The sequence below is a fragment of the Phascolarctos cinereus genome, unplaced genomic scaffold, assembly GCF_003287225.1.
Source record: "Phascolarctos cinereus isolate Bilbo 61053 unplaced genomic scaffold, phaCin_HiC Scaffold_1;HRSCAF=81, whole genome shotgun sequence".
In the NCBI taxonomy this organism is placed as follows: domain Eukaryota; kingdom Metazoa; phylum Chordata; class Mammalia; order Diprotodontia; family Phascolarctidae; genus Phascolarctos; species Phascolarctos cinereus.
Window position 1 is genome coordinate 115442674 of NW_027555514.1, and position 24628 is coordinate 115467301.

At 50.6% G+C, this 24628-nt stretch overlaps 1 protein-coding gene across 1 annotated transcript in view; it reads right to left on the bottom strand.

Annotated features, from left to right (window-relative positions):
- FLNC (filamin C) overlaps positions 1-20152 on the bottom strand; it is a 43000-nt gene extending 22848 nt beyond the window's left edge. Inside the window, 19 exon segments of the mRNA XM_021002396.2 lie at positions 145-262; positions 557-726; positions 853-943; positions 1435-1595; positions 2082-2205; positions 2485-2628; positions 3275-3388; positions 3486-3679; positions 3792-3928; positions 4527-4653; positions 5067-5204; positions 6494-6694; positions 7693-7855; positions 9572-9649; positions 9838-9956; positions 10148-10298; positions 10540-10637; positions 13178-13426; positions 19313-20152. Of these exon segments, the coding sequence (XP_020858055.1) occupies positions 145-262; positions 557-726; positions 853-943; positions 1435-1595; positions 2082-2205; positions 2485-2628; positions 3275-3388; positions 3486-3679; positions 3792-3928; positions 4527-4653; positions 5067-5204; positions 6494-6694; positions 7693-7855; positions 9572-9649; positions 9838-9956; positions 10148-10298; positions 10540-10637; positions 13178-13426; positions 19313-19652 (2917 nt within the window). The 5' untranslated portion in view covers positions 19653-20152.
- Between the last annotated feature and the right edge of the window lie 4476 nt (positions 20153-24628).

The following is a 24628-nucleotide window of genomic DNA, read 5'->3' on the forward strand; positions in this document are numbered from 1 at the left end:
GGCAGTGATGAGGAGGAGGGAAATCACAGACCCCATTTCCTTCCAAGCCCTGCTTCTCCTTACCCCTCTTCTCACCAACCTCCCTTTCCTCCCTTCACCAACCCTCACCCACCTATTGCTTCTCCCACACACATATACACTTACTGCTGTTAAGGCCTTGAACTTTGACCTTGCTGAGGTCCAGAGGGGGTGCCACATTCACCACAAAGGGACTTTTAGGGACAGGATCCCCACCATAAGTCACAGTGACTGCCATGTTACCCTGATGAAAGAAATGGGGAGTTATAGCCAGCAGTTGCCCTAGAGAGCAAGCACTCTGCCACCTACTGCCATGCCCATCAGCACCATCTTTTAAAGAGAGGAAACAGACTAAACCAAAGTCATAGTTACTGGGGAAAGGGAGTTATCAGACCTGAAGATAATGGGGAGGGAAAGAGTTAAAGAGCGGCAGAACAGTCTCGAGAAGAAAGGGTAAGACCTAGGGCCCCGGAGATATTATGGACACTGTGTAGTCGAGGCAGGGATGCAGAAGAGGGACGGGAAGAAGGAAACTTGCCTGCTGGACAGCTGTATACTTGACAGTGTAGGAATAGTCATGGTTGTCAATGATCTCAAAATCTCGAACAGCCTCTCCCTTGGCTGCCCCAGCAAAGTGAACATCCAGCTTGGCCTTACCAGCACCCTTGGTCAGCACCGTAAAGTGTGTTGGCTTCCCAACTTCCACACCTGGGAACCCAAGGGGAGAGAGGGGGAGAAGAGAGTAAGCAAAATGTAGGGAACTAGGGGGCTATGGGGGCCTGATTTTTCCTCCCCAGATGGCAGAGGCAGGAGGCAGCCCTGGCAGGCACTTACCGGTGCGGCTGAGCCCTGGACCCTCGGCTCTGACCTTGCTGGCATCATGGGATGGGTCCACTTTGATGTGGAAGGGGCTGGCTGGGATTTCCTAGGAGAGGGAAGGGTAAAGAGGCAAGTTAGAACTCTCCTGTCCCCTCCCAGACAAACACTCCCAGATACTCCAGCCCCAAGACATGGGCCCCTAAAAGGAGTCATTGGTGGCCATAAGACGGGACTGGCCATAGATGTCTCACTGGCTCAGCTGGCTCTTTACCAGGCAAATGAAAGGCAGAATAGTGAAAGGGAGACGAGATTATCTGACAAGGGGAAAACTGAGGCAGAGGATGGAGACAAAATAGCTGAAGGGGACATATTAAGGGAACCCAGGAATCCTCGAGCCCAGAGCTGACAATGTCCACTGTAGAGCTTGGGGCAGTATCAGAATTCCCCTCTTCTCTGTGTTTCCCATCTCCTAAGGATACATGCCTGAAAAACAGTATCTTTAAAAGTGTATTACTCGCTTTTAAAAGATTGGGGTTTATGGGGCAGGTGAAGAGGAGAAAAGGAACCATCCTTGACCAGGAAGGGAAGGGAGAGTACCTGGTTAGCGAACAGCACCATGATAGTGTAGTGGCCAGCCCCAGGGGGTGTGTACTTGACAGTGAAGGTATCATTGTCATTCTTGATGATATCAAAATCAATGTCTGCTTCAGCAGGACCCACAACACCTGGGGCACACTTAATGCCTATGCTCACGTCCCCTGAGGGGAGAAGAGCCTGGTTACTACCATGGCCACAGCGGGCACCAGCAAAGCCCCCTTCCCCTCTGGCTCTACCTCCTCCTGCCCCCTGCCCCCTCACCCCCACCCCATGACTACCTATGCAAGCAGTCACAGCCGTGTCATTCTTTGGGAATTGTTAAGAACTTTTTTTTCTTTCTGAACTGAACAAACGCCAAATAAAACAAGCATTTCCATATACATAGTAGAAGATAAAAAAGAGGATTGTACATGAAACTATGACTCTCTATTATGTACAGCCTGCTTTTCAGCCATGTTTATAGTGTGTGGCCTTCAGCAGGACCTCAGTTTCCTCATCTATAAAGGTACAGAAGGAGTGAACCGGAATTCTAATCCTCTTTCCTAGCCCTCACACGGAGGGTCCCCCTACCCCCCCATTCCCACTTCCCATTTAGCCACACCCATACTTGGTCCCACCACTTGTCAGTCCAATCTCCACCCGCATACCTTGTCCGGCTTCACTGCAGTCCACAGTAAAGTAAGTTGGTTCATTAGCTTTGAGGCCAGTTTTCTCCACTCCTGGACCATACACTCTCACCTTCTCAGGGTGACTGCCCTCCCCAACATTTACCTGCAAAATAACAGTGTCCGGCATGAAGTGCTAAGATATCCGTTCCCTTCCCGAGGAGATCGGGAGTTTCTGCAAGTCCTCATCTCCCTTACCCTCGGCTCTCAGATAAATTTTGGTCTTTCCCCAAAGGTCCTGAGGGTGGGGAAGAAGCAGCATGCCTAGGGGGTGCCCAGGATCTGCTCTCTCACTGGCAGCTAGACAGTACATGTCTAGGGTGCAGGTCACTATTGGAGGAGGAGCAAATCACCTGAATTCTGGGTGGGAATTAGGAAGACATACCCGGAAGGGGCTCTTGGGGACATTGACCCCTCCCCAGGTGACAATGATGGTATGCTTGATGGGCTTGGTGGGCACATAGGAGCATCGGAAAGTGCCATCTCCATTGGGAACCACCTTGATATCAATAGGGCAGCCTTCAGCATCCTGTGGAAATAAGCAGATACATACCATGGGGCCTAAGTTCAGGAAGAAGGCCTGACTTCAACCATTGATCTCTTGCCAGAATCAGACCATCCCCATCATTCAACAACCATGTTCCATGCTATCACGCCCCCATCCCACTTCACTTCAGTCATAGCACAGGCACCAGTACCTCACGTGGTCATGAGCAAAGGACCATGGGGCGGAGAGAAGAACCATGGGTTATACTCCCAGCTTGGACCCTGACTAGTTGTAGGACTTTGGGTGAGTAATTTCACCTTTAACGTCCCTGCCCACTCTAATATTCTGACATGAGTAATAACAGCTAGCATTCATAAAGCACATGTTACCTTCTTTGTTTCTCAAAACAACCCTGTGAGGTAGGGACTATTATTATCAACATTTTCTGGATGAGAGACTGAGGAAGAAGGAGGTTAAGTGACTTGCCCAGCTAGCAAGTTTTCTATGGAAGGGAGGATTTGAATGCAGGTCTTTCTGATTCCAGGTCCAGCATTCAATTCACTGTGTCCCCTGGCTGTCTAATAATTTTTGAGCCAGAGAACTCTTTGTCTTTGAGCTGGACTTCTTTCTCCTTTCAAGCCTTTCTACAATCCCCAGAAGGTCAAAGGATCCAGGACAACGTCCTTACCTGAGCATAGAGCTTGAGGTCACCCTTGCCAGCAGCACGGGCATCAATGGTGAACTCTGCTGGTTTGTCCACGATGCAGCCTGTAGGCTCTAGCCCTGGTCCAAAGGCCTTGACCTATAGCAAGTTGAAGGACAAGAGAAAGGGGGGTGTTGGTGTGGAAGGCTCTAGCCTCATTCGCAGAGGGCTGAGCACAGATCTACAGGACCAGTACCTTATCTGGGAAACAGTCTGGTGCAGCAGGCTGAATGTGGGCAATGAAGGGAGAGTCCCGGATGTCTTCGTCATCACAGATGACATGGACGGCGTACTCCCCTGGCTCTGTAGGCCAGTAACGCACATCACACGAGCCATCTCCCTTGTCATCACATTCAATCTTGGCCTGGGATGGTCCCTCGATGGAGAAGCCTGAAGAGCACAGAGGGAGAGACAGACAGAAGGTGTGACCTCCAGACATTCCTGGTCTCCATTCCTCCATCACTCACTGGGTGTCCTCAGCCTCCTTCCCCTAGTCACTTACCTAGTGTTCCCACCTCTGTGCCGATGGCCTCCACCACAAAGTCTGCCGACTTGCCCACTTGGCCTGTCTCCAGGCCAGGGCCCCAGGCCCGCACTTTCTGGACTCCAGCCTCAGGACTCACCTGTACCTCGAAGGGACTGGGAGAAAGAGAAGAAGGAAGGAAGAAAGAGAGGAAGGAAGGAAGGAAGGAAAAGGGAAGGAAGGAAGGAAGGAAGAGAGAAAGGAAGCAAGGAAGAAAGAGGGAGAAGGAAGAAAGAAAAGAAAGGAGGGAGGAAAGGAGAAAGAAAGAGAGGGAGGGAAGGAACTCTCATTAAGATAAGAAAAAATTGCTCCCCCAACGTTTCCCCTTTCCCCCCAGACACCTGACTTTCTTATATTCTCTAGTAAACAGAATAAGAAAGTTAACCTATTTTATGTGAAGATTCTAGGAAGGGCATTTCAAGGTCCCAGGAAGGAGAAAAGGGAGTCTGGGATTGCCTTATTCCCACAAATGGAGGGAATTCCAATGTCAAAGGATAAGGGCTCCCCCCTCCTTTCCTTGTCAAGGCACAGAACAGACCAAGTTTGGAAAATATTAAACAAGCCAGTGCTGGGTTTAGGACCCAGCTCCCAGCCCCGGGGCTTAATCCTGGGATCTTATGAACCTAACATTGTACAGCAAAGGAGATTCCTATCCTAACACTATTCAGTGCTACTGGGGCCTGGCTTGGGAACAGAGAAGGACTGGGGACTTACCTGCGTGGGATGGCATAGCCACCCCATGTGATGGTGACCACATATTTTCCAGGTACCACAGGATAGTATTCACATTCATACACACCGTCACCTGCCTCCCGCACCTTCACTGGCTCCTCTGTACCCTCTGTGGGGAGGCAGATGGTGCTATGAGGCTCTACCTCCACTCTCCCCTCCAGGTTTCCCCATGGAGAAAAAAGATTCTAGGGACTCATCGTAGAAAGGGAGAGCCCCTGGGTCTCAATGGGACATATAAATCAAAGGAAGATCCCATTCTTATAGAGAGAGATAATGAATGATAATAATGCTGATTTATGTTTCTTCAGCATTATTATTTAAGTTATTTCACATATATTTTCTTACCGTATCTTCACAAGAACCCTGAGAATTGGTAGAGCTGGTTGAATGTTACTTAATAGATTGGCAGACTCCAGGAGAAGGGACAGTACCGCCCATATCTGCCCCTCTCAGAAGGGCTTGGGGTTGCTGGCCCCATTCTCTGTTTCCCTGTTCCCCCCAACTCCCCCACTTCCCACTTACTTGGCCCTTTCACGGTGACTTTGAGCTCTCCACTGCCCGCACCCTTAGTGAACACTTTGAAATCTGCAACCTCCTTCACTCGGACACCCTTGGGCTGGAGGCCTCGGCCTGCTGCCCGGCAGGCGTTCGGGTTGCAAGCTGTGGAGGGAGGGGGCAGAGTGGTAGCGTTGGAGGGGCCAGGCAGGAGACTTTTTATTTAGGCAAAATGGTCCCTGCCCCTAACCTTCAGTGGCATTCAATCTGGTCATGCCTTCCTTTCTTTCTATGGGCAGCAGGACCTCATATCTTCATGCAGTCCCTCAAGCCCCTTACTGTCCATTCATGCAACTTCTGTCCTGATATGCAGCCCTACACCTCTCCCTCAGGACTCACCCCCACCTGCCCTCCCCCTGGGCCAACAGGTTTGCCCACACAGTGCTGGAGCCCTAAGCAGCATGTGGTGTCCCTGTTTTGAGCAGCAGAGGCTCTGTTGGGCCCTGAGGAACATTCTTTAGTGACACCAACACTAAGAACTAGTGGGTTCAGCAGTGAGACATAGAGAACTATCAGGCAGAGAACTCTCCCCATCCAAAGAATCCTTCTTCAGAGACCCTTTGCACATCTCAGGGCTACCTCTAGTCCCTAAATAGCTAAGCATGCCATGAAACATAGGTGATGCCACAGATCACAGGCACTGGCGAGGAGCCCTGGTCCTGCCACAGATCACAGGCACTGGCGAGGAGCCCTGGTCCTGCCATAGAACAGACACTGGCGAGGAGCCTGGTCCTGCCACAGAATACACAGTATGGCATAGAACTGAGGCAATGACGCAGAATTCAGATATTGCCATCGAATCCCATAAGGCTTGGGCCATGCCAAGGAACACAGGTAGTGCCAGGCAGCTATGGCCATGCCATGGGGTGACCAGCTAAGTCCCACCTCTGAACTAGCTCGATAGTACTAACATGGTGGTACTTTCTTGGCCTGGTGGACGATGGGTATGGAGGGGGTAACCGGCATCAGGTGGTCTGAGGGTGGGGGAAAGAATGAGTATAGAGTGTCACCAGTCTGGGAGTCCTAGAATGTTAAGCAACCTTGGTGTGTCTCCCCAGTCCCCGTATGTAGTTATCCTCCTTAATCCCTCTAAGGTAGGGTTCACTTAACGGGGCTACCCCTTATTCCTTCCCACAGCTCAGCTGCTCTGAAACGTGGCTCTCCACTGACCCACTGTCTTTTGGTTCTGGGCAGGACAGAGTCTCGGCCGAATGTCCCCCCACCTGGGATTTTCTTCTCCTGCTCATTCCAGGAGTCTAACAAGCATCCTTAGGTTCAAAAACTCTCTTCCTGCATACAGTATCTATCCATCTTAGTTGCTTATAAGCAACTGCAGGCTCTGCCCTGGTCCCAACAGGGATGGTCAGGAGAGGTAGGAGGGGACGAGTCCTCACCTTCAGCCACATGAACAGGGAAAGGGCTTCGACTGATGGGGGACCCAGCAAAGGCCACGTGTACCGTGTGGGGCCCCTCAAGCACAGGCCGGTAGGTGCAGCGGAAGGTGCTGTCACCCTTATCCTCTAATGCCACTTCCACTGTGTCACGCCGACCCTGAGGGTCAACAATCACCACCGAAACATCGCCATTTCCTGCTCCTGTTGGGGAAGGCACAGGTATCAGTTTTTAGTTTTAGATGCCCCCTTCCTTACACCTACAAACTCTCTCTCTCTCTCTCTCTCTCTCTCTCTCTCTCTCTCTCTCTCTCTCTCTCTCTCTCTCTCTCTCTCTGTCTCTCTCTCTCTCTCTCTGTCTCTCTCTCTCTCTCTCTGTCTCTGTCTCTCTGTCTCTGTCTCTGTCTCTCTTTCTGTGTGTCTCTCTGTCTCTCTCTGTCTCTGTCTCTCTCTGTCTCTCTGTCTCTCTCTCTCTGTGTCTCTCTCTCTGTCTCTCTCTCTGTGTCTCTCTGTCTCTATCTCTCTGTGTCTCTCTGTCTCTCTCTCTGTCTCTCTCTTTCTGTGTGTCTCTCTGTCTCTGTCTCTCTCTCTCTGTCTCTGTCTGTCTCTCTCTGTGTCTCTCTCTCTCTGTCTCTGTCCCTCTCTCTGTGTCTCTCTGTCTCTCTCTGTCTCTGTCTCTCTCTGTCTCTCTCTCTCTCTTTGTGTCTCTCTGTCTCGCTCTGTCTCTGTCTCTCTCTCTGTCTCTCTCTGTCTCTGTCTCTCTCTGTCTCTCTGTCTCTGTCTCTGTCTCTGTCTCTCTCTCTGTGTCTCTCTGTGTCTCTCTGTCTCTCTCTGTCTCTGTCTCTGTCTCTCTCTCTCTGCCTCTCTCTGTCTCTCTCTGTCTCTCTCTCTCTGTCTCTCTCTCTCCCTCTTCCCTCCCTTCCTCTCTCCCCTCCCTCCCTCCCCTCCCTCTTTCTTGGCTTGCTCCTGGTACAACTAGGTCTGATAGGACCTGTAGCCGGGCACCCTCATCCTCCTCATTGCTCCTCTTTTCCACACCCTTCGTCACCTCCTCTGCCAGGGATCCCTCAGGGACCTTTATATTTATCTCCCTCCTCTTCTCCCTCCTGCTCTTCCTTCCTCTTCCCCTTCCTCTCCCTCACAGTGGTGTGGAATCCCCACGAGCCAGTGGCACTCCCACCCCGACCCCCAGCGTCCCCTACCTGCAGTGTAGATGTCAAAGTAGGTGGGTTTGTTGGCCACGTTGCCCACTGGCTCCAGACCAGGTCCTCGAGCTGACACCTTGTTAGCATCGCCCAGGGCCATGCCCACGTTCACCTCAAAGGGGCTGCGCTCGATATTCTGGCCGGCAAAGAGCACTGTTACCTGGGAAGTCAGAGATCAAAGGCTCAAGGTGGGGTCGTAAGGGGTGACACTAAATACCAGAGATATCCCAGGGGACACTTATACAGATTGTGAGGGAGGGGGAGACAAAATAGGCACGCAGAATTATAGATTGAAAAAAAAAAGAGAGACCTGTGGAAACATCTAGTCCAACCTGAACCTGAACCTGATGAAGAAAATATGTCTGACCCCTAGGGATTATCCAGCCTCCACTGGAAAACCTCTAGGCAGGGGAACCCCTACTCTTCCAGAGGCAGCCCATTCCATTTGTGGATCCTTAAGAAGGATCGCTAGGTGGCACCAGCACCATAGGTAGAGCATCCAGCCTAGAGTCAGGAAGACCTGAGTTCAAATCCAGCCTCAGACACTTAACTAGCTGTGTGACCCTGGATGAGTCATTTAACCCTGTTTGCCTCAGTTTTCTCACCTATAAAATGAGCTGGGGAAGAAAGCGGCAAACCACTCCAGTATCTCTGCCAAGAATACCCCAAATGGGGTCACAAAGAGTCGGACACAACTGAATAAGGACAAACCCTTCAAAGTCTTTCCTCATATCTAGTCTAAACCTGCCACTCTACAACTCCCACTCACTCACTGTTCCTAGTTCTTCTCTCTGGGATCTAACAGAACCCAGCTAGTCCTTCTTCTTCTTTTTTTTTTTTTCAGTGAAGGCTGAATTGGGGTTAAGTGACTTGCCCAGAGTCACACAGCCAGTGAGTGTTATGTGTCTGAGGCTGGATTTGAACTCAGGTCCTCCTGACTTCAAGGCTGGTGCTCAATCTACTGTGCCACCTAGCTGCCCCTAGTTCTTCTTCTATAGGCTAAAGCACTTCAAATATTGGAAGACAACCTTCTAGGTCTTCCCTTCTCTTGGCTAAACATTCCTAATTTCTTCAGTTAATCCCAACAAGGCATGGTCTCTACTCCCATCACCAAATTCATCCTTCTCTGTGTATATCCCAATTTCTTGGTATCCTTAAAACATGGTGTCCAGATCTGAATATAATATACCAAGACATCGTCCAATTAGGGTGGGGTACGTTCAGCAGGACTATCACCCTCCTAATCTTGGACATTATATCCTTCAGTGCAGCCCCAAATAGAATTATTATTAGTGATGTTATTATTATTATTATTATTATTATTATATCTGCTGTTTCATCCTGTTGATTCATCTTGAGCTTGCATTCCACTAACTCTCAGATCTTTTCCTATACTTATCTAGTTACACTTCCCCCAGATGATATTGGCGGAAATTAATTATTTGAACTCAAGTCTAGGATTTTATCTATTAAATGTAATAGGTTTAACCCACTGTCCTAGTCTTTCAGGATCTTTTTTGAATCTAACTTATTAACTGTATGACCTATTAGTCACATTTACAATTGTCACCAAGAGGTATTCCCAATTTTGTATCATCTGCAAATCTGACAAATATGTAATCCATTCCTTCACAAAACTCATTAATGAAAGAGTTAAACAGCACAGGGTCAAGAAGAGGTCCCTGGAATACTAGGGACTTCCCTCCAAGTCCTCATAGGCTCATCAATTAGTTAAACTTTGAATTTGGTCATTTCCCACTCCTGCACTGGAGACTAAGAAGGAATATGGAATTTGGCAGATGGACATCAAGACATGACCAGCTATACAGCTGAGGAAGTGTAGAAGGGTGAGCAGGTGGGTTTTGTATGGAGATACCTTGTGTAGCCCTGCCACCTTGGGGACATAGGAAACAGCGTAGGTCCGGTTCTTGTCATTATTGGGAACCACCTTGGCCTGTTGAGAGGATAGGAATTATTAATCATTCAGGTACTAACTTTAACCCTCCCCTAACTCTCTAAGGTGCACATGGGGTTACATGGAAACAATCTCCTATAGTTTACACAAAATGGTGGCTAAGTCCAGCAGCCAGCTAGATGCTATTCAGGCCCCCCTGCCTCTCCCAAAGCCTTCCTTTGCCATACCTCTTCAGTGTGGCCCTCGGGGTCCTCAATGTACACGAGTACCTCCCCCAGTCCTGCATCCACTGTCTGCACAGTAAAGTGGGCTGGCTGAAGCACTGTGTTCCCATGAGGCTCGATGCCTGTGGAAAAGGGGATTGAGAGGGACAGATGAGAGAAGACAGACAGGAACAGAGAAAGGCTGTTCTGCCAGCTCTAGCATATACAGAAAGAAGCCACAAAGTATGACAGAGTCCCAGGAGATCTCTAAGTGATGGAGGTATGCCTGTGATGGGGCCAGGGCAGGGTACCCTCAGGGACTAGGACTACATACCAGGCCCATAGGCAATGGCCTTTTTGGGGTCCAACTGCTTGGATCGAACAGGGGCTCCAGGTTTGAGCTTGGCCTTTGGGAACTGGGACAGGTAGGTCATGACGGAGTGCTCATCCACATTGGGGTCCACGATCTCCTCAGGGGCAATCACCTGCCATGGGGAAGGTCAGAGGTTACCACCAAGACATCCCCCCCACCCTACAAGAGCCCAGCTCCCCATCCTCTGCTTCCGGGCACGTCTCCCCCAAGAGAGTTACAGCTCTCACCTTGACTCTGCAGCTCTTTCCCTAGGGCCTCTCCCATCAGCCAATCCACTACCCACTTGGACTCACATCCTAACCTTGATGCCAGCCCCTCCCCCATGCCCTCTTTTTGCTGCCCCACACTCGTACCTGTGGCACACCTAGCCAGTCATCGGCCTGCTGCATCGCCTCTCGGGCATTCTCCACTGGCTGGTTGGGATCCCACGCCTCCCAGTCGGGACACAGGCCTGAGGAGGGGGACGGGATGGTGAATTAGAGTTGGCAGAGACTTTAGATAGATCTAATCCAACTGTCTCATTTTGCAGATGAGGAAGTCGAGAAGAGCTGGTATATAACCAGCTACACAGAATCCAGGATGGCTGCTTCCCCAGAAAAGCTGGACAGACCTCCTTCCCCCTTCCCCAAGACATTTCTGCCTAACCAGACTTCTGCAGAGACCCTGGGGATGCCCCCATCCAAAGATGCACAGTCAAGGTTGGAGCCAACACGGGCAGCTCTGACTTAGGCCAACAATGAGTTCATTCTGCCCCCAGGCTGACTCTGCCTGGTACCAATGCTCCTCTCAGGCCAGCCTCTAGCCTGTTCAGGCCCCATCCCAGACTCTGGGAAAGGAAACTCCAAGAATGCCACCTACCATCCTTAGGAACAGCCCCAACACACTCAAGTTTACCCTAGGTAAGGCAAGAGAAGGCAGCATTCCAATCTCAGCCACAGCTTCTACTCTAATCCTGAAAACATACCCCCCTCCCACCTCAGCTTGTCGCCTCGGATCTCTAAGCACCTAACATACTATCCTTGGGAGGAGGATGGTAAGACCATCTTCCCATTTCCTCCCATATTTCCAAGGAAACTAAGACATTAAAAGGGATAATAGGAGATGAGGGATCCTCTATGGAAGTCACAAGAAGTCTTCATTTCTAGCTTGGTGGGACCCCGAGGCATTCCCCAAGGTCTCTCCTAAGAGACGGGGAGCAGAAAGGAAGGCAGTCCACAGGACGTGAGGGAAGGCCTTCGTCCCAGGCTGGCTGCGAATGGTTGATTGAGAGTGGGCAGGGGAAGGGGCCAGCCGAAAACACACAATCCATGACAAGTCACTGCGGCTGAGCTCACTGTTGGCAGGAGCAGCTTCAGGCAGGGGATCAACAGCTGGGAATGCTTCCCGAGGCTGCAGGACTGCTGTCCACTCAGTCCCCTGCCCATTACACACACACACACACACACACACACACACACACACACACACACACACACACACTCCATCTCCACTGCTGGCTCCAGGTCATGGGGAATGGAGATTGATGAAGGATTCTACAAAGGACAGAGGAGCCTCCGGGGACTGCAGCACCAAGACTGACCACTAGGGGACAGCAGATGCACCATATACCCCACAAATATTCCTTGCTTGATTGGGAGGGTAAAAGATAAACCTTGCCGACTGGTAACAGGGAAAATTAGAAACATAAATCCTTAACTTGCCAACGATATATTTCCCTAGCTCTTTCTTGGTTTTGATTTTCCCTATCTCTAGTACTTTGCTCAACAGCCTCCTGTTGTGAGAGAGAAGTACAGAGGGAATGGTAAAGGGCTTCCAGTCCTAGCTATGTAATGAAAGCACTGCTTTCATTGTAATGGAAGATTCCCTCCCACACACATCTAAAGGGATTCTTGGAGAGAATAAAGACATGACCAGTTATAGAGCTCAGATACTCTGACAGGCTACTTGGGTTTGAAACCTGGCTCTGATATTTTCTATTTGTATGTTTGTTAGCAAGAGGCAATGCAGTACAGTGGATAAAGTTTAGTCGTGGAGTCAGGGAGACCTAGGTCCAAGTCCTGCCTCTGACATACACTAGCTGTGTGACCAGGGACAAGTCACTTAACCTCCCAAAGGCCACCTACCCACACCACTGATGGACAACTCTCTAAGACTCAAGGTACAGACAAGCTGAAAATCTGCATTGGTGAAGGGAGGTTCCACATTGAGAGTTCCCTACACTGATGAAAGTACAGATCTAGATTGTTTAAAAGTGACTTGGCAAAGTCACTTAAACTCATTCATTCTTTGTCTTCAGCCACCTCATTTGAACAGGGAAAGATTTGGATTAGATGACCTCTAAGGTCCCTTCCAGCTCTGTATCAATGATCTAAGACTAGCTACCCCACTCTCAAAGGCATTCTGTGATAGAGATCTCACAACCTCCCTTCTTTAATGGCTTCAATGTTTCACCACCCTGGCTGTTAGAAAGAAAATGCTTCCTTGGGTCTAACTTACAGCCTTCTCACTATCATCCCTGTCCTGTTTCCTTCAATCTTCTGCCTAATGTAGATAGAAAGTAGAAAGAGCACTGATCTTGCACTAGATAGACCTGGGTTTAACCAAGTCCCAACTCTGACATTTGTGAGCCTGAACAAATAAAAAAGTTTTTGGAGCCAGAGCAGGGGAGAGTGATGGACAAGAAAGAACAGAATTCCCATGTGAAAATGGGAAAATGACAACATCTCTAACCCTCAGTTTTTCTTCTGTAAAGTGGGAGTTGCCATACCTACCCCATAGAATAGTAAGGAAAGTAAAGTGCTATGTAGAGAGAATTACATGAGTTCTGATTGTGAAGATCAGTCGGTCAGTTCTCATTCTATACTGTTAAAGAGCTCCATGATAGAGGATTCTTATACTTCCTAACCCTTTCCCCCAAGACATCCAGATTCTATGTTATCATAGAATGAAGGTTTCCTCAAAACCCTCCTCACAGCCATATGAATCCCTTACCAGGGGCACAGTTGTCCACCAGGGCCCCCAGGGCCTTGCCATCCTGCCAATCTCTGTTGAAGTTGGTGATGGGCAGCTGAGGCACCTTATTCTGGATCCAGCCAAGTAACCGCTGCTTGGGAGTCTGTTTGCGAGCATCTTCATCATCCTCATCCTCCCACATGGGCATGGAGATGGAGTAGTGTAGGATCAGGGTCCAGATAAGACCCAGGATCAGCTTCAAGTTCCCATCCACAATGGCCTTGCTGTCTGTGGGGAGAAGTGTCATGAAAGAAGTCATTCCCTCTGCAGCTTTCTCTGCCTTCCCTCACAGATTTAATCAATCAATAACTCAAAGGGCAGCTAGGTGGCGCAGTGGATAGAGCTCCAACCTTGGAGTCAGTAGGACCTGAGTTCAAATGTGACCTCAGACACTTGACACGTATGTTACTGTGTGACCCTGGGCAAGTCACTTAACCCCGACTGCCTCACCAAAAGGCAAAAAAAGAATCAGTAACTCAACAAATGTTTATTAAACACCTACTATGTGCCAGGAAATATGCTGGGTGCTGAACATTCTAAGGTAAAGCTGAAACAGTCCCTGTTCTCAAAGAGTTTACATTCCATTAGAGGAGATAACATGAAGATATATATGGGTATACATATACATTTATTCATATATGTGTGTGTGTATAAATATGTATACACACATACACCCTGGTCTGGCCCATACACATATATGAACACATGTGATTGTATAGATAAATTACCAATGTATATCAACACCTTTTCTGAAACTTATAATCTTAGAGTGTTACCCTAGAGCATTGAGAGGTTACGTGGCTTGCCCAGGGTCACACAGTCAGTTGTATCAAGGGCGGGACTTGAGCCCAAGTCTTTCTGGCTTCAATGCCAGTTCTCTATCCAATAGGACACGGTCTACATACGTATGTATGTGTATGTGTGTATTTGTATGTGTACATACACTCAGAAATGACACAAAATAAATACAAGGTAGTTGAGGAAGGAGGGCTCTAGCAATTGGGAACATTATGAAAATTGGGAGAGCTTTGTGTAGAAGGTGATGCTTGAAGTGACTGAGAGATTGTGGAAGTGAGGAGGAAGTGAATTCTAGACATTAGGGGTGGCCCACGCAAAGGCACAGAGATGGAAATGGAAGAATGCCAGTTTGGTTGGATTGCTGGCTCTGTCCTTGCCTTTAATTCCCCTCGTTCCCCCAGCCCCTAAAAAGGGGCCCAGGGACAGTACCAGCTGTTTCTAGAGATGCTTCGAGGATAGTGACAAATACTTGAGCCAGGGCCCAAATTTGTGGGCAATGGTGTCATTGAGGTAGAGGGTCTGAAACAGCTAGCTGGACTGGGCTGGTCCCTGCCATGTTCCCCAAAAGTCGTCAGAGGGGAAGGGTTGAAACTGATTCAGGCTGTGACCAAAATATACCCTGAACAAATAAAAAAGTTTTTGGAGCCAGAGCAGGGGAGAGTGATGGACAAGAAAGAACAGAATTCTCTCAAGTTCAGGGCTTGGGGTGGGGGGGAGTATTTAAGCCAGTTGAATTTCTTATGCACTAGCTAGGAAGAAGATAGAAACTTGTGATTTGGGGGAATCTTAGCCTCAGAAAGCCCCCTTCACCCAAAGGCCCCCCACCTAGTTTTCTGTGTAATAAAAAGTCATAACTTCCTTTCCTGGATTAGAGGAGCCTTGGCTTGTTCTAATAACCAAATTATCACTCCCCCCACCCCAGTCCTATCCCAGGATATCCAAGCCCCGTAAAAACTGGCTGCTGTTTCCCGAAAGCCCTGCTTGTTCATGAAGGCAGACATAGGCCAGAAACCTTTCAGCTTCCTAAGGAATGTTTTTTTTTTGGGGGGGGGTTGTTTGGGTGGGGAAGGAGTAGCCAAGACTGTTTATAGTAATTGCTGGGGGTGGAGGGGGGCATGGATAGGAAATAGCACTGAGACTCTTTTTCTGAATAGCCCCCAACTTTCTACCCCCTATCTTTTCCTGAATAGGAATCAACTGTGGTGAATAAGGAAGACTGGGGTGCTAAAGAGCTGGACAGACCACTCCCCTTCCTTCCCTATCTTTGGAAAAAACCATGGGAGGCCTGGGGACACCCTCTGGTGCTCTGAAGGAGAGTTCCAGAGAAAGTTTTAACTCTCTTTGGCCGAGTCTCTCTGGACTCATCTCCTCACCTTCCCCCACCCCTCCACATATTCCTTTCACTGATTCATCCTTCCTTCCCCATCAGTTCCCCTCCCCCCACCCTTTTCCCCTGGCCCCTGGACTCTACAGCACAATAGTTTGGCAGCTCTCGGATTCCATGACACACTCACTCCCCCAGCCTGTTCTCACTCTCTCCTCTCTCTCATACAACAGACACAAACACACGTACAAGTGTTGCAGAAACTCACATTTCTGACACCCTAATGGGAGGGGGTAGGAACCCTTAGAATCTCATACGAACCAGCCCACATTTCCCTTCAAATGCCAGTGTTTGCAGATATAAAGACAGAATGAGCAGGAGAGGGGTGGGAAGGAGATGTTATAGATGGGGGTAGGGGCCGAGATGGGTCCCGGTTGCTGGGAAGGAAAACTTGTCTCCCCCAGCAACCGGCACCAGTCCAGACATTGAAGTTAGCCATGGGCTAGGGAGAGGGCTGGGGGCAGGGAACAAGCAGACCGTTAACTACGAAGCAAGATTCTTCTCAGTATTCCCAATCTCCCTCTCTACCTGGCTCCTGCCCTCAGACCTCTCCTAAACACATCCACTCCTCAGTAAAAGTCAGAAAACTTCCATCGACAATGGCCCCCTTCCTTCCCTGTTACAGCCTCCTTTGAGATCACAGCCCCACTCTCCCCCAACAGCAAGACAGAAGGGAAAAGGATGAGCTGAGGGAGGTATTGAGACAGCTGCCACTCCTTCATGTCCCCCCTCTCTGCTCCCTCTTCCCACCCCCACCCCCCAGCTGTTGGCTCTGAGAGAAGGAATAGCAACTGGGGAACAGCTGAGATCCAAGGATGGCTCACTGGACTCTTTGTTCACAGGTCTGGGGGAGGGGGGACTGAGGTGAAGTCAGGAAGGGGACAATATCACCTTTAGCCTAGCCTGAAATCCCCCTAGACCCTTCCTCCCTTCAAGATAGCAGTTCTTCATCTTTGCCCCTATCCTAGGCCTGGGGGTCTGGCTCCAAATGTCCCTTCCCCAGAAACGATAGGATCAGTGCCTGGATAAGAGTAATAGGGAGAAAGGGGGAGACTTCTTGGGCCTTCACTCTCTCAAAGACATGGGATAAGGGAAAAACCAGAGAATTCTAGTTTCAGATACCCAGACAGAGACATCTTGGGTCAGCAGGAAAAAGCTGAGTCAGGCCCCTACCCTGGTGTTAGGGTCTCCCCCCCCCATACTCAAATGGGCAGAAAAAAGGTTGACAACAGTTGGCAGAATAGCACCAGAGGGCAGAAAGTCAACTCTTCACATCTGTTCACAGCTGGGCAGACCCCTTGATTGTCAATGGCTCTCTCCCCTCCCTCCCTCCTAACCCCTGGAGCTGCATTGCTGACAGCTTATCTCATAGATGTGTGAGAGCCACTTGGCCCAGCCAGTGAACAGCTCTCCTCCTTCCCCACAGGAAGCAAGAATTCTGTCTTGATCCTTCTCTCCTCCCCACTGCCCAAATCAACTCCTCCTTTTCCCTCTAACACCAGCTCATCCCCTTCCCAGTCTACTGTGAGCTCCCTCCACTCCTGTTTAGGCTCACTCAGTGAGGTCTGTGAGGGTGGCTGGGCTGAAAACTTTTTGTGGAGATGTCAAGAGAGATGAGGTCAGGGAGGATGAGGCCCCCAGATGGGGGTTGGAAGTGGTGGATGAGGCGGAGAGTTTTGCAAATAATTTCGATCTCCAGACAGATGCAGTATGAGTTTCTGAAGAACAGGACCCTTCCCACTCATAAGCTCTGCTCAGCTATCATACATGCCCCTAACCCCATCATCTGCTTTCAACCTACTCACTGAGGCTTCACACTATTCTTTCTCCAATTAATCCCACTCCTCAGAGCAAACCAGGTCAGGTATTTTTGAAGTGGTCCCTTCTATCCTCTATAACCCCACTTGTTGCAGACTCTGCTGGTCTTCTCTGCATTCCCCACCCACCCATAAGCTTTCAGTTTTCCATAATCCCTGCCTCAGTGGCATCCCTCTTTCCTCCTCCACCCCCACCCTTTCCCCTGCTCCAACATGGCCTGTCCTTCTGGAAAGCTCAGAGACATCTGCTGTGTCACAACCAGGCCATGCTATTTCCAGTCTGGGGCAGGCAATGGGGGTGGGGTAGGGGGACGTCGGTCATTGGGGAAGGAGCTCGTGAAGTCGAGGGAGGGGACAGGACAAGGGGCCCCATGCTGACCTCAGCTGCTAATTCAGGCAGGCCCAGCGTTAGTAGTGGCTCAAGGGAGGACACGGGGCCCAACAGACAGCAGGAATGGCTCTCCTTACCTCCCACTATGAAGGATTCACCCTTTCAGGCCCCCAGCTAGCCCTATCTCTGGTGAGGAAACCCCACCATACACTACTATCCTCCATATACTTCAACACTCTGGGCTCCATGAACTGTGGAAGCCACCCTTAGGTAGGGCTCCTTATTTTTAGCCAACAGAGACATGTGTCGTTTTTAAATAGATGATCTTATGGTATGAGAGTCCTCCATAACCCTACTCTTGCTCAAATCACATCCACAGCTCCTTAGTTCTGCCACTGCCCTTTCCTTCCTCTTTCCCGCCCCCTTTCCCTTCCCCCACACAGCCCTGTCCTGATAGAAACCAGGAGAGGGGAATTCTACTTCCTCAGAAATAGAGGTCCAGGCAGATGTTACCGGTTCTCTCCCCCCACCCCACCCCCCACACTTCCAGATGTGAGCCTTTTGCCTCAACCCTCCTCACACACAACTTCAGGCTTTGGTTACATTCAACATTTATACTCCCCCTTCTCCGTATGTGGGGACTCTTCCCTTGTTCCCTGCCTTTTGCTTGGGGGCTGGGAAAGATTTGATATGAAGACTCTTCTTAGGTAGGTAGAGGAAGGGTAAGGACAGGCAGGGGTTAATGTTTCCTATGCTCACTCAGTGCCTTTTTCGGTTTCAAAGGCTGGGTCCTACCCCCTTCCCCCCCTCCAAGGCCCCCAGGGGCTGGGCCCAGCTGCCAGGCACATGCCTAGCATGGGGGACAAGAGGAGGGGAGAAGATGTCATTGCTTCCTTCAATACCACAAAGCTACCCCAGCCCCCAACACCTTCACCTCATTTAAAAGGAACTCGTGAGCACCCTCGCCATCTTCACAGATTACTCCACATAATGGCAGGCCACTCCGGGAGTGGCTAATATCCTGCCTCCTGGTATCCCCTAAACCCTACGCTTAAATTTACTGTTTCAGTGAACACCAAAAAAACTGAAGAGAGGGATAGGTGCTTTTGAGATGTCTGTTAATTTCCAGAAGGGAAACTGAGGAGCAAAAAGATCCTAGAACTGTTGGACCTGTTAGCAAGGGTCTGGCATGGAAGGCAGAGGGCTTTAAGGAGAGAAGGTGATGCAGGTGCAGGTGCTAAGATGGGGTGTGTCAGGAATGGGAGGGAGAAAGGGAGAGGACGCGATGAAGCACATGTTGGTGTATCCCTTTCTTGTCTGGTTAAGGGGTGTGTGTGTCTGTGCCTGGTGTGGGTAGCAGTGTGGCAGGGTGTGTGAGATATTGGTGCCAGTGACTTTCTCCGTCCTAGTAGCCGAGCCTTCCTTCCTCCCCACTCCCCACTAGGGCTCCCCGACTATCTTGCCCTCCCCCAAACCCCAGGAGCTCTCCCAATAGCCAGTGGGTTTAAGCCCAGTAGGTTCCACCACAGAAGGCTCCTCCCCCAGGCTCTTTCTACGGGCCAATGGAAAGCCCCAAGGTCCCCTTTCTCGCTTTCCGCGCGTGGACACCACCCCGGCACCACGGCCTGTGGAAATGGGGGGGGTCTGCCTCCGCCCTCGAGCCGTCCCGCCCCCGCGTGGGCACAGGCTGCCCAGGCCCCTTCTTTCTCCACCCCACCCCACCCCACCCACCCCACCCATCCCCTCCCGTCCCGTCCCGACCGGTCCCCTCCCCAGGTACTGACCGATGGACACTAGTTTGATGTGTTCGCGCTCCAAGAATTCGAGAGCCACGGACACGTTTTCGAGTTTCATCTGGCGAAAGTTGGGCCGCGGGTGGAACTTGCGGTACATGCGCTTCTGGCTTAGCACCTCGAGCAAGGCGATGAGGCGCAGGCCGTCGCTCAGGTCCCTCTGGAGGTCCCCCAGGCGCTTGCCCACGCACTTTAAATGCTCGTTACACCAGCGGGTGAAGGTGTTCTGCTGGATCTTCTTCCACGGCGCGTCCTCGGCCAGGTCCTTCTCCGTGGACGGCATCTCCTCCATCTCCTCGCCCAGGCCCTCGGGGTAGTTACTGTTGTTCATCGTGATCGCTTCGGGGGTCGGGCGAAGTCCGAGGAAGGGGCTAAGACAAGCTGTCGGGAGTCCCGAGCCTGGGTCCAGAGGACAGGGCGGGGGGCGGCGTGTAGCGCCTTCAGGTCCCCGTGGACGGGGTCCGGAGCCGGCTTGGTGGGGCAGGGGGGATCAGAGCCCGGGGCTGGGCTAGGGGGCAGTGTCCGCTCCTGGCCCTGGGTGGCGGTCCTGGGAGCTCCTGACTCCTCTTCACTTCTCAAACTTCTTTCGCTATCTGGAGCCTGGGTAGGTCAGTCTCTCGTCCTCAGCTTCAGGCTCGAGTTGTCCTTTCCTCCTCCTCTTCCACGCCTGCCTCTCGCTGAGCCTGGGTCTCTCTCTCTCCCTCTCGGGGGGCGGAGCGGTGCTGGGGAAATGCAGGGTCGGACCGAGGGCGGGGGGTTTAAGAAGCCCCTGGGCCACGGGGGGGCCCCCCCTCCCCAGGCTCACGTCAGAGCGCCGGCCTCCCAGGAATGCCGGCCGGCGGGGCTGGCCTGCGGGGGGTGGGGGCAGGGGCGGGGAGGGGGACCAGAGAAGGCCCCGCCTACCCCCTCAGTAGCGTAGGGGATCTGAAGGGAAGGGGGACCAGAGAGGGGTCTTCCCCAAGTTCCTCCTCCTACCCTCATACCAATCTGACTCCCCCCCTCCCCAGCCAGAGTAACAAAGGTTTGTCATTAGGATACTGCTCCCCAAATCTGCTCTTCTGCCAAGGTCAGAGATAGGAGAGAATAAGGAAAATGGAGAGTATCATAGGGCCTTCTCCTCCCCCGTTCTGGTCCCCTCCCTTTCCTCCCCCACCCCCATATCTGAGCTGAGTCACAGGTGGGGATGAAGTCTTAGATGGAAGGGAGAGGAGAAACAGAGGTGACTAAGCCTTAGAGACAGATTGGGGAAACTGAGGTTTAGTGGAGGGGTTGGAATTGGGAACAGAAGTCTAATATTGCTGGACAAGTTAGTGGTTGAGTTTGTAAGTCCAACTAGGAATCATCTGTGTCAAAGTCTACCCTGTGGGGTAGAAGGAGTGTATCTGGGTAGGGGGGAAGAAGCGGGATAGTAACATGGACCTAGAGGCAATGGGATGGTCTGGTCGTGAAGAGAAGGCTGCCTTCCTCTATTACTCTGGGATTGAAGTATAGGCCTCCTTTGGGGCTAGAATGGGTTTCCCTGTGGTGATTGGAGCTAGGGTAGTTGCCACTCCACCCCACTCCCCATTTAGTGTCATCGACCCACATAGGATCATCCTCTCAGAAATGGGTGAGGAGAAAGTTCTGATACCCAGCCATGAGTCACCTCTCTCCACTCCCCATCCCCCCAGACCCTAGAGCTTGACTCAGACAGTATCTCCAGGGACAAGAGTCAGGACAGACCTCCCCCTCAGTGGCAGGGAACCCCTCACTCCCATTCATTGTGTCCATCCTTGGCCAGAAAGGAGGACTGTCTGGCCAGCCAGCCAGGGAGATCCCTGTTGGCACCAGCCAAGGGGGAATGTGAGCTGAGGTTGTGGGAAGGCTGGTACAGATAGGATGGAAGTAGTCAGAGGGAAGCCCTAGAGAGACTGACCCTCCGCAGTGGAGCTGAGGGGCATTGGGGGGAGGGACTAATACTAGGGCAATCCCTGGCTCTTCCAGGAATGGATGGTGGCCTAAATGGTTGGCAAATTTAGGGAAACTGAGGAACAGAGCAGGTAATGGTCTGCCTTAGGTCCCAGAGAGAAACAGACACCACTCAATCTAGCCTCAGATATGTCCTTTCCACCCTGACTTTCTTAACAGTTCTGCAACCAGTTAGTTTCAGAATAGTTAGAGTAGGAAGTCTGGAGGGAATTAGCTGAACCCTAACCTCTCCCTGAGAGACAGGTGGGAAGGCCTCAGGCCAGGCAGCTCCCTGAGTCAGCCAATGTTGCCATCTTCCAGAATGGTAGAGTTGAGGAGACTTTCGGAATGTTTTGGGGGCCCTTGTAGTGAGTGACTCACCAAGTTCTGTCAGGAGGGGGGCTGTGGGGAACTCAGCTGAAAGTCTTTCCCCCAGGGATAGAATGACAGCAGTCCTCATTAGGGACATTGATGGAGAAGTGCTGTTATTTTTTTTTGGGGGGGGGTGTTGTTATAACAGTGATATATGCTTCCCTTCCCCCAAGAGACTGTTCTGAGAATTTAAGTAGGAAAAGGAGCACAAAGGATCAGGGAAAGAGAGGTAGTGGTAGCCGTGGCTAGTGACTGTGATAGGGTGGGGTAGGGGGGAGGGCAGCTCTGGGGGCCCTGATAGTGACAAGCTGAAATATAAATAGCCCTCTGCTCCAGGGCTCATGTTCTGTCTGCTGGCTATGACGTGATACTAAGGAATTCCACTGTCCTGGTTGCAGCTCACCTCCCTCCCCCACTCACTCAATCTCCCTCTCCACTAAGCTATTAACATCCCACCGACAAAGCCATTCCGTGGTAATTACTATTGCCCGTTACTTGAGCTTGAGAAACCAAGATGACCCATAAAGAGCTCCCCAGATCCTGGGCACACATGGATTTGTCTCCTTGGATAAAATGGATTAGGAGAGAAAGAAGTATTCTTAAAAAGAAAGGAGTATTCTTAAAACCTTTTTTAAAAAAAAGATATGGAAGATATGATCTTTGACTCCATCACATTCATGGTGTCCCATCCCATAAAACCAAAATTTGAGGGTGGGGAACTGGGAAAGAACAGACCCTGGTTCTGGATTCCTAAGCCTTAGCCACTAGGACGGCTTAGTGTAGTGGAAAGAACACTGACCTGAGTCAGAGGACCTGGGTTCAAATCATCAAATCCTGCCTCTGATACTTACTGCCTACATTACCTTGGCCAAGTCACTTAATCAACATGGGTCTCAGTTTCTTCATCTATAAGGGTTGGACTACAGGGCTTCTCAGGTCCCTTCTAGCTAAAAGTCTATGATCTTATGATCTTTGAATCTGAGGTAGAGTTGTTTAAAGCTTATATTGAGGGATTTCATACCATTAGGATTCAAGATATTTAACCATCCCTATGTTGACCCACTAGCACTAGTGAGCCAGTAGTGGTGGTTCCTGGCTCCCCTTGGGGAAAATACCAATCGATCATGGGTAACTAAGGGAGATTCCCTTTGAATCGGAGAACAGTGCCCAGGGAAGGGAATAGGGCCCACAAAGAGATGGCCTTCCCTTTACTACCTCAGCCCCAAAACGCTTAGTGTACAGGGGAGTGAATGGGGTAGAGGAGGGAACAGTGCCAGTAGATGTTTCCCGACACCCCTCCATTGCCCTCCCCCTCCCCCAGTGCAACCTGAGCCTGCTGCTCTCCAGGATAAATTGGGTCCTGACTCAGGGCCCGGCTAGTCAGCTTGACCCAGCAGGGATGGTGACTCAGCCCTCAATATAGTCCATGAGCTGTGGCCCTGGGATGGGCAGCAACATGGGGCTGGAACAGACCGTGCACAATGCTCATCTTTGTCTTGCCAAATTGCCCCCCCCATTCCTTCACCCCTCCCCACACCCCTTCCCCTGCCTCCTGGCAAAGGAGTTAGTCTCTCCTCTTCCCCTGGGCCATGTGGGGCCCCCCAGGAGGTTTGCAGGGGGGTTTCATCAGCTGAGTATTTGGGGCTACAAGCTGCTTATAACCCCCTGACTCACCACCTGCTGACCTGTCCCTATAGACCCAAGCTGCCCAATCTAGCTCCTGACCCCACTTCTCCTACAGGGTGGCCTGCCAGTCACCTACATTAATCATACTTCTTTTCCATTTGAGCTGAATTGGGGTCCCATGTACCAGGGACCCTATTTTCTAAGAACTGAGGGATACATCCCCCTATCCCCTAGAATGATGTCAGGCAAATTGGGCATATGACTGGCACCAGAGATGGTTCTTAGGGCAGGTTGGAGCTCTGGCCTTATTCCTCTCAACTCAAATATCTTAGAGATCCAACCAGGTGTATTGTGGCAAGCTGTGCTTTGCTCATACCTAGGCTCCAGCTCCAATTCTTCCCTTAAGGGGCTGACATAGCTCATCTGCCTGCCGTCTGCCTCCTTGCTTTTCTGCTTCCCCCCTGTCAATCTATGGTCCAACCTCCACTTACCTAAATCAGAACCCAAGGGCTTTTTCTTAGAGGTGAATAATTTGTGATTTCCCTCAGTTCTACCCTAACTGTGCTCCTCACCCCCCCCCATGGCAGCTAAACCCACCAGCATTGCAGGATGTCCTTTCCCTAGAGCTGTGTCGTAGCAAACTGAGTAATTTATAAGCACACCGATTACAAAGAATTTTTAAAAAAGGCTCAGGAATGCTGGGTTAGCCAAACTAAGGATTCAGATGGCTATCCAATCCCCAAGTGAGGAGGTAAGATTCCAAGATATGGCAGAGGATTTTACATTGTCTAGGGAAGATGCTCCCAAAGAACCCTGGATTCTGAAGAAAAGTGTCATCAGAGGAATCATGAAATGATTCTTCTAGTTCAAGAAAAGGGTGGTCCATTGAAGTGTGAGATGTGCCCAAACTGTGTGATCACTAGTCAGACCCTTCACCTTGTGACCAGCCTTAACCTCGGGTTCCAGCTCAGCATTTAGATAAGCTTTGCTACAGGTTCAAGTATTACCCAGGCTATGTGTATCTTCCTGGGATTTTTATTATGTATAATGTTCTCTAGCCAACTAGTGGCTAGAGTTAGGTAGGTTAATAGGGAGGTGCCCCTCTGCCCTGGAATGGAAGAGAAGTGGATGGCATCAGGTGGGTAGTGGGCAATTTTAGAGTAAGTAGAATCCAGCTGACTATGTTACCCCCAGTACAGCTCTGTCTCAAGGAGAAGGCAGATCAGGAGATGGAGGAGCACCCGCCCTAATCTGTGCAGCTATAACAACAGAGAGGGTGGAAGCTTCCAAATTGGTAATGATCTCAGCACTGCCCTCACAATTGTTGTGATGTGGCCCTCATCTAGTCCTGGTATTTATTCT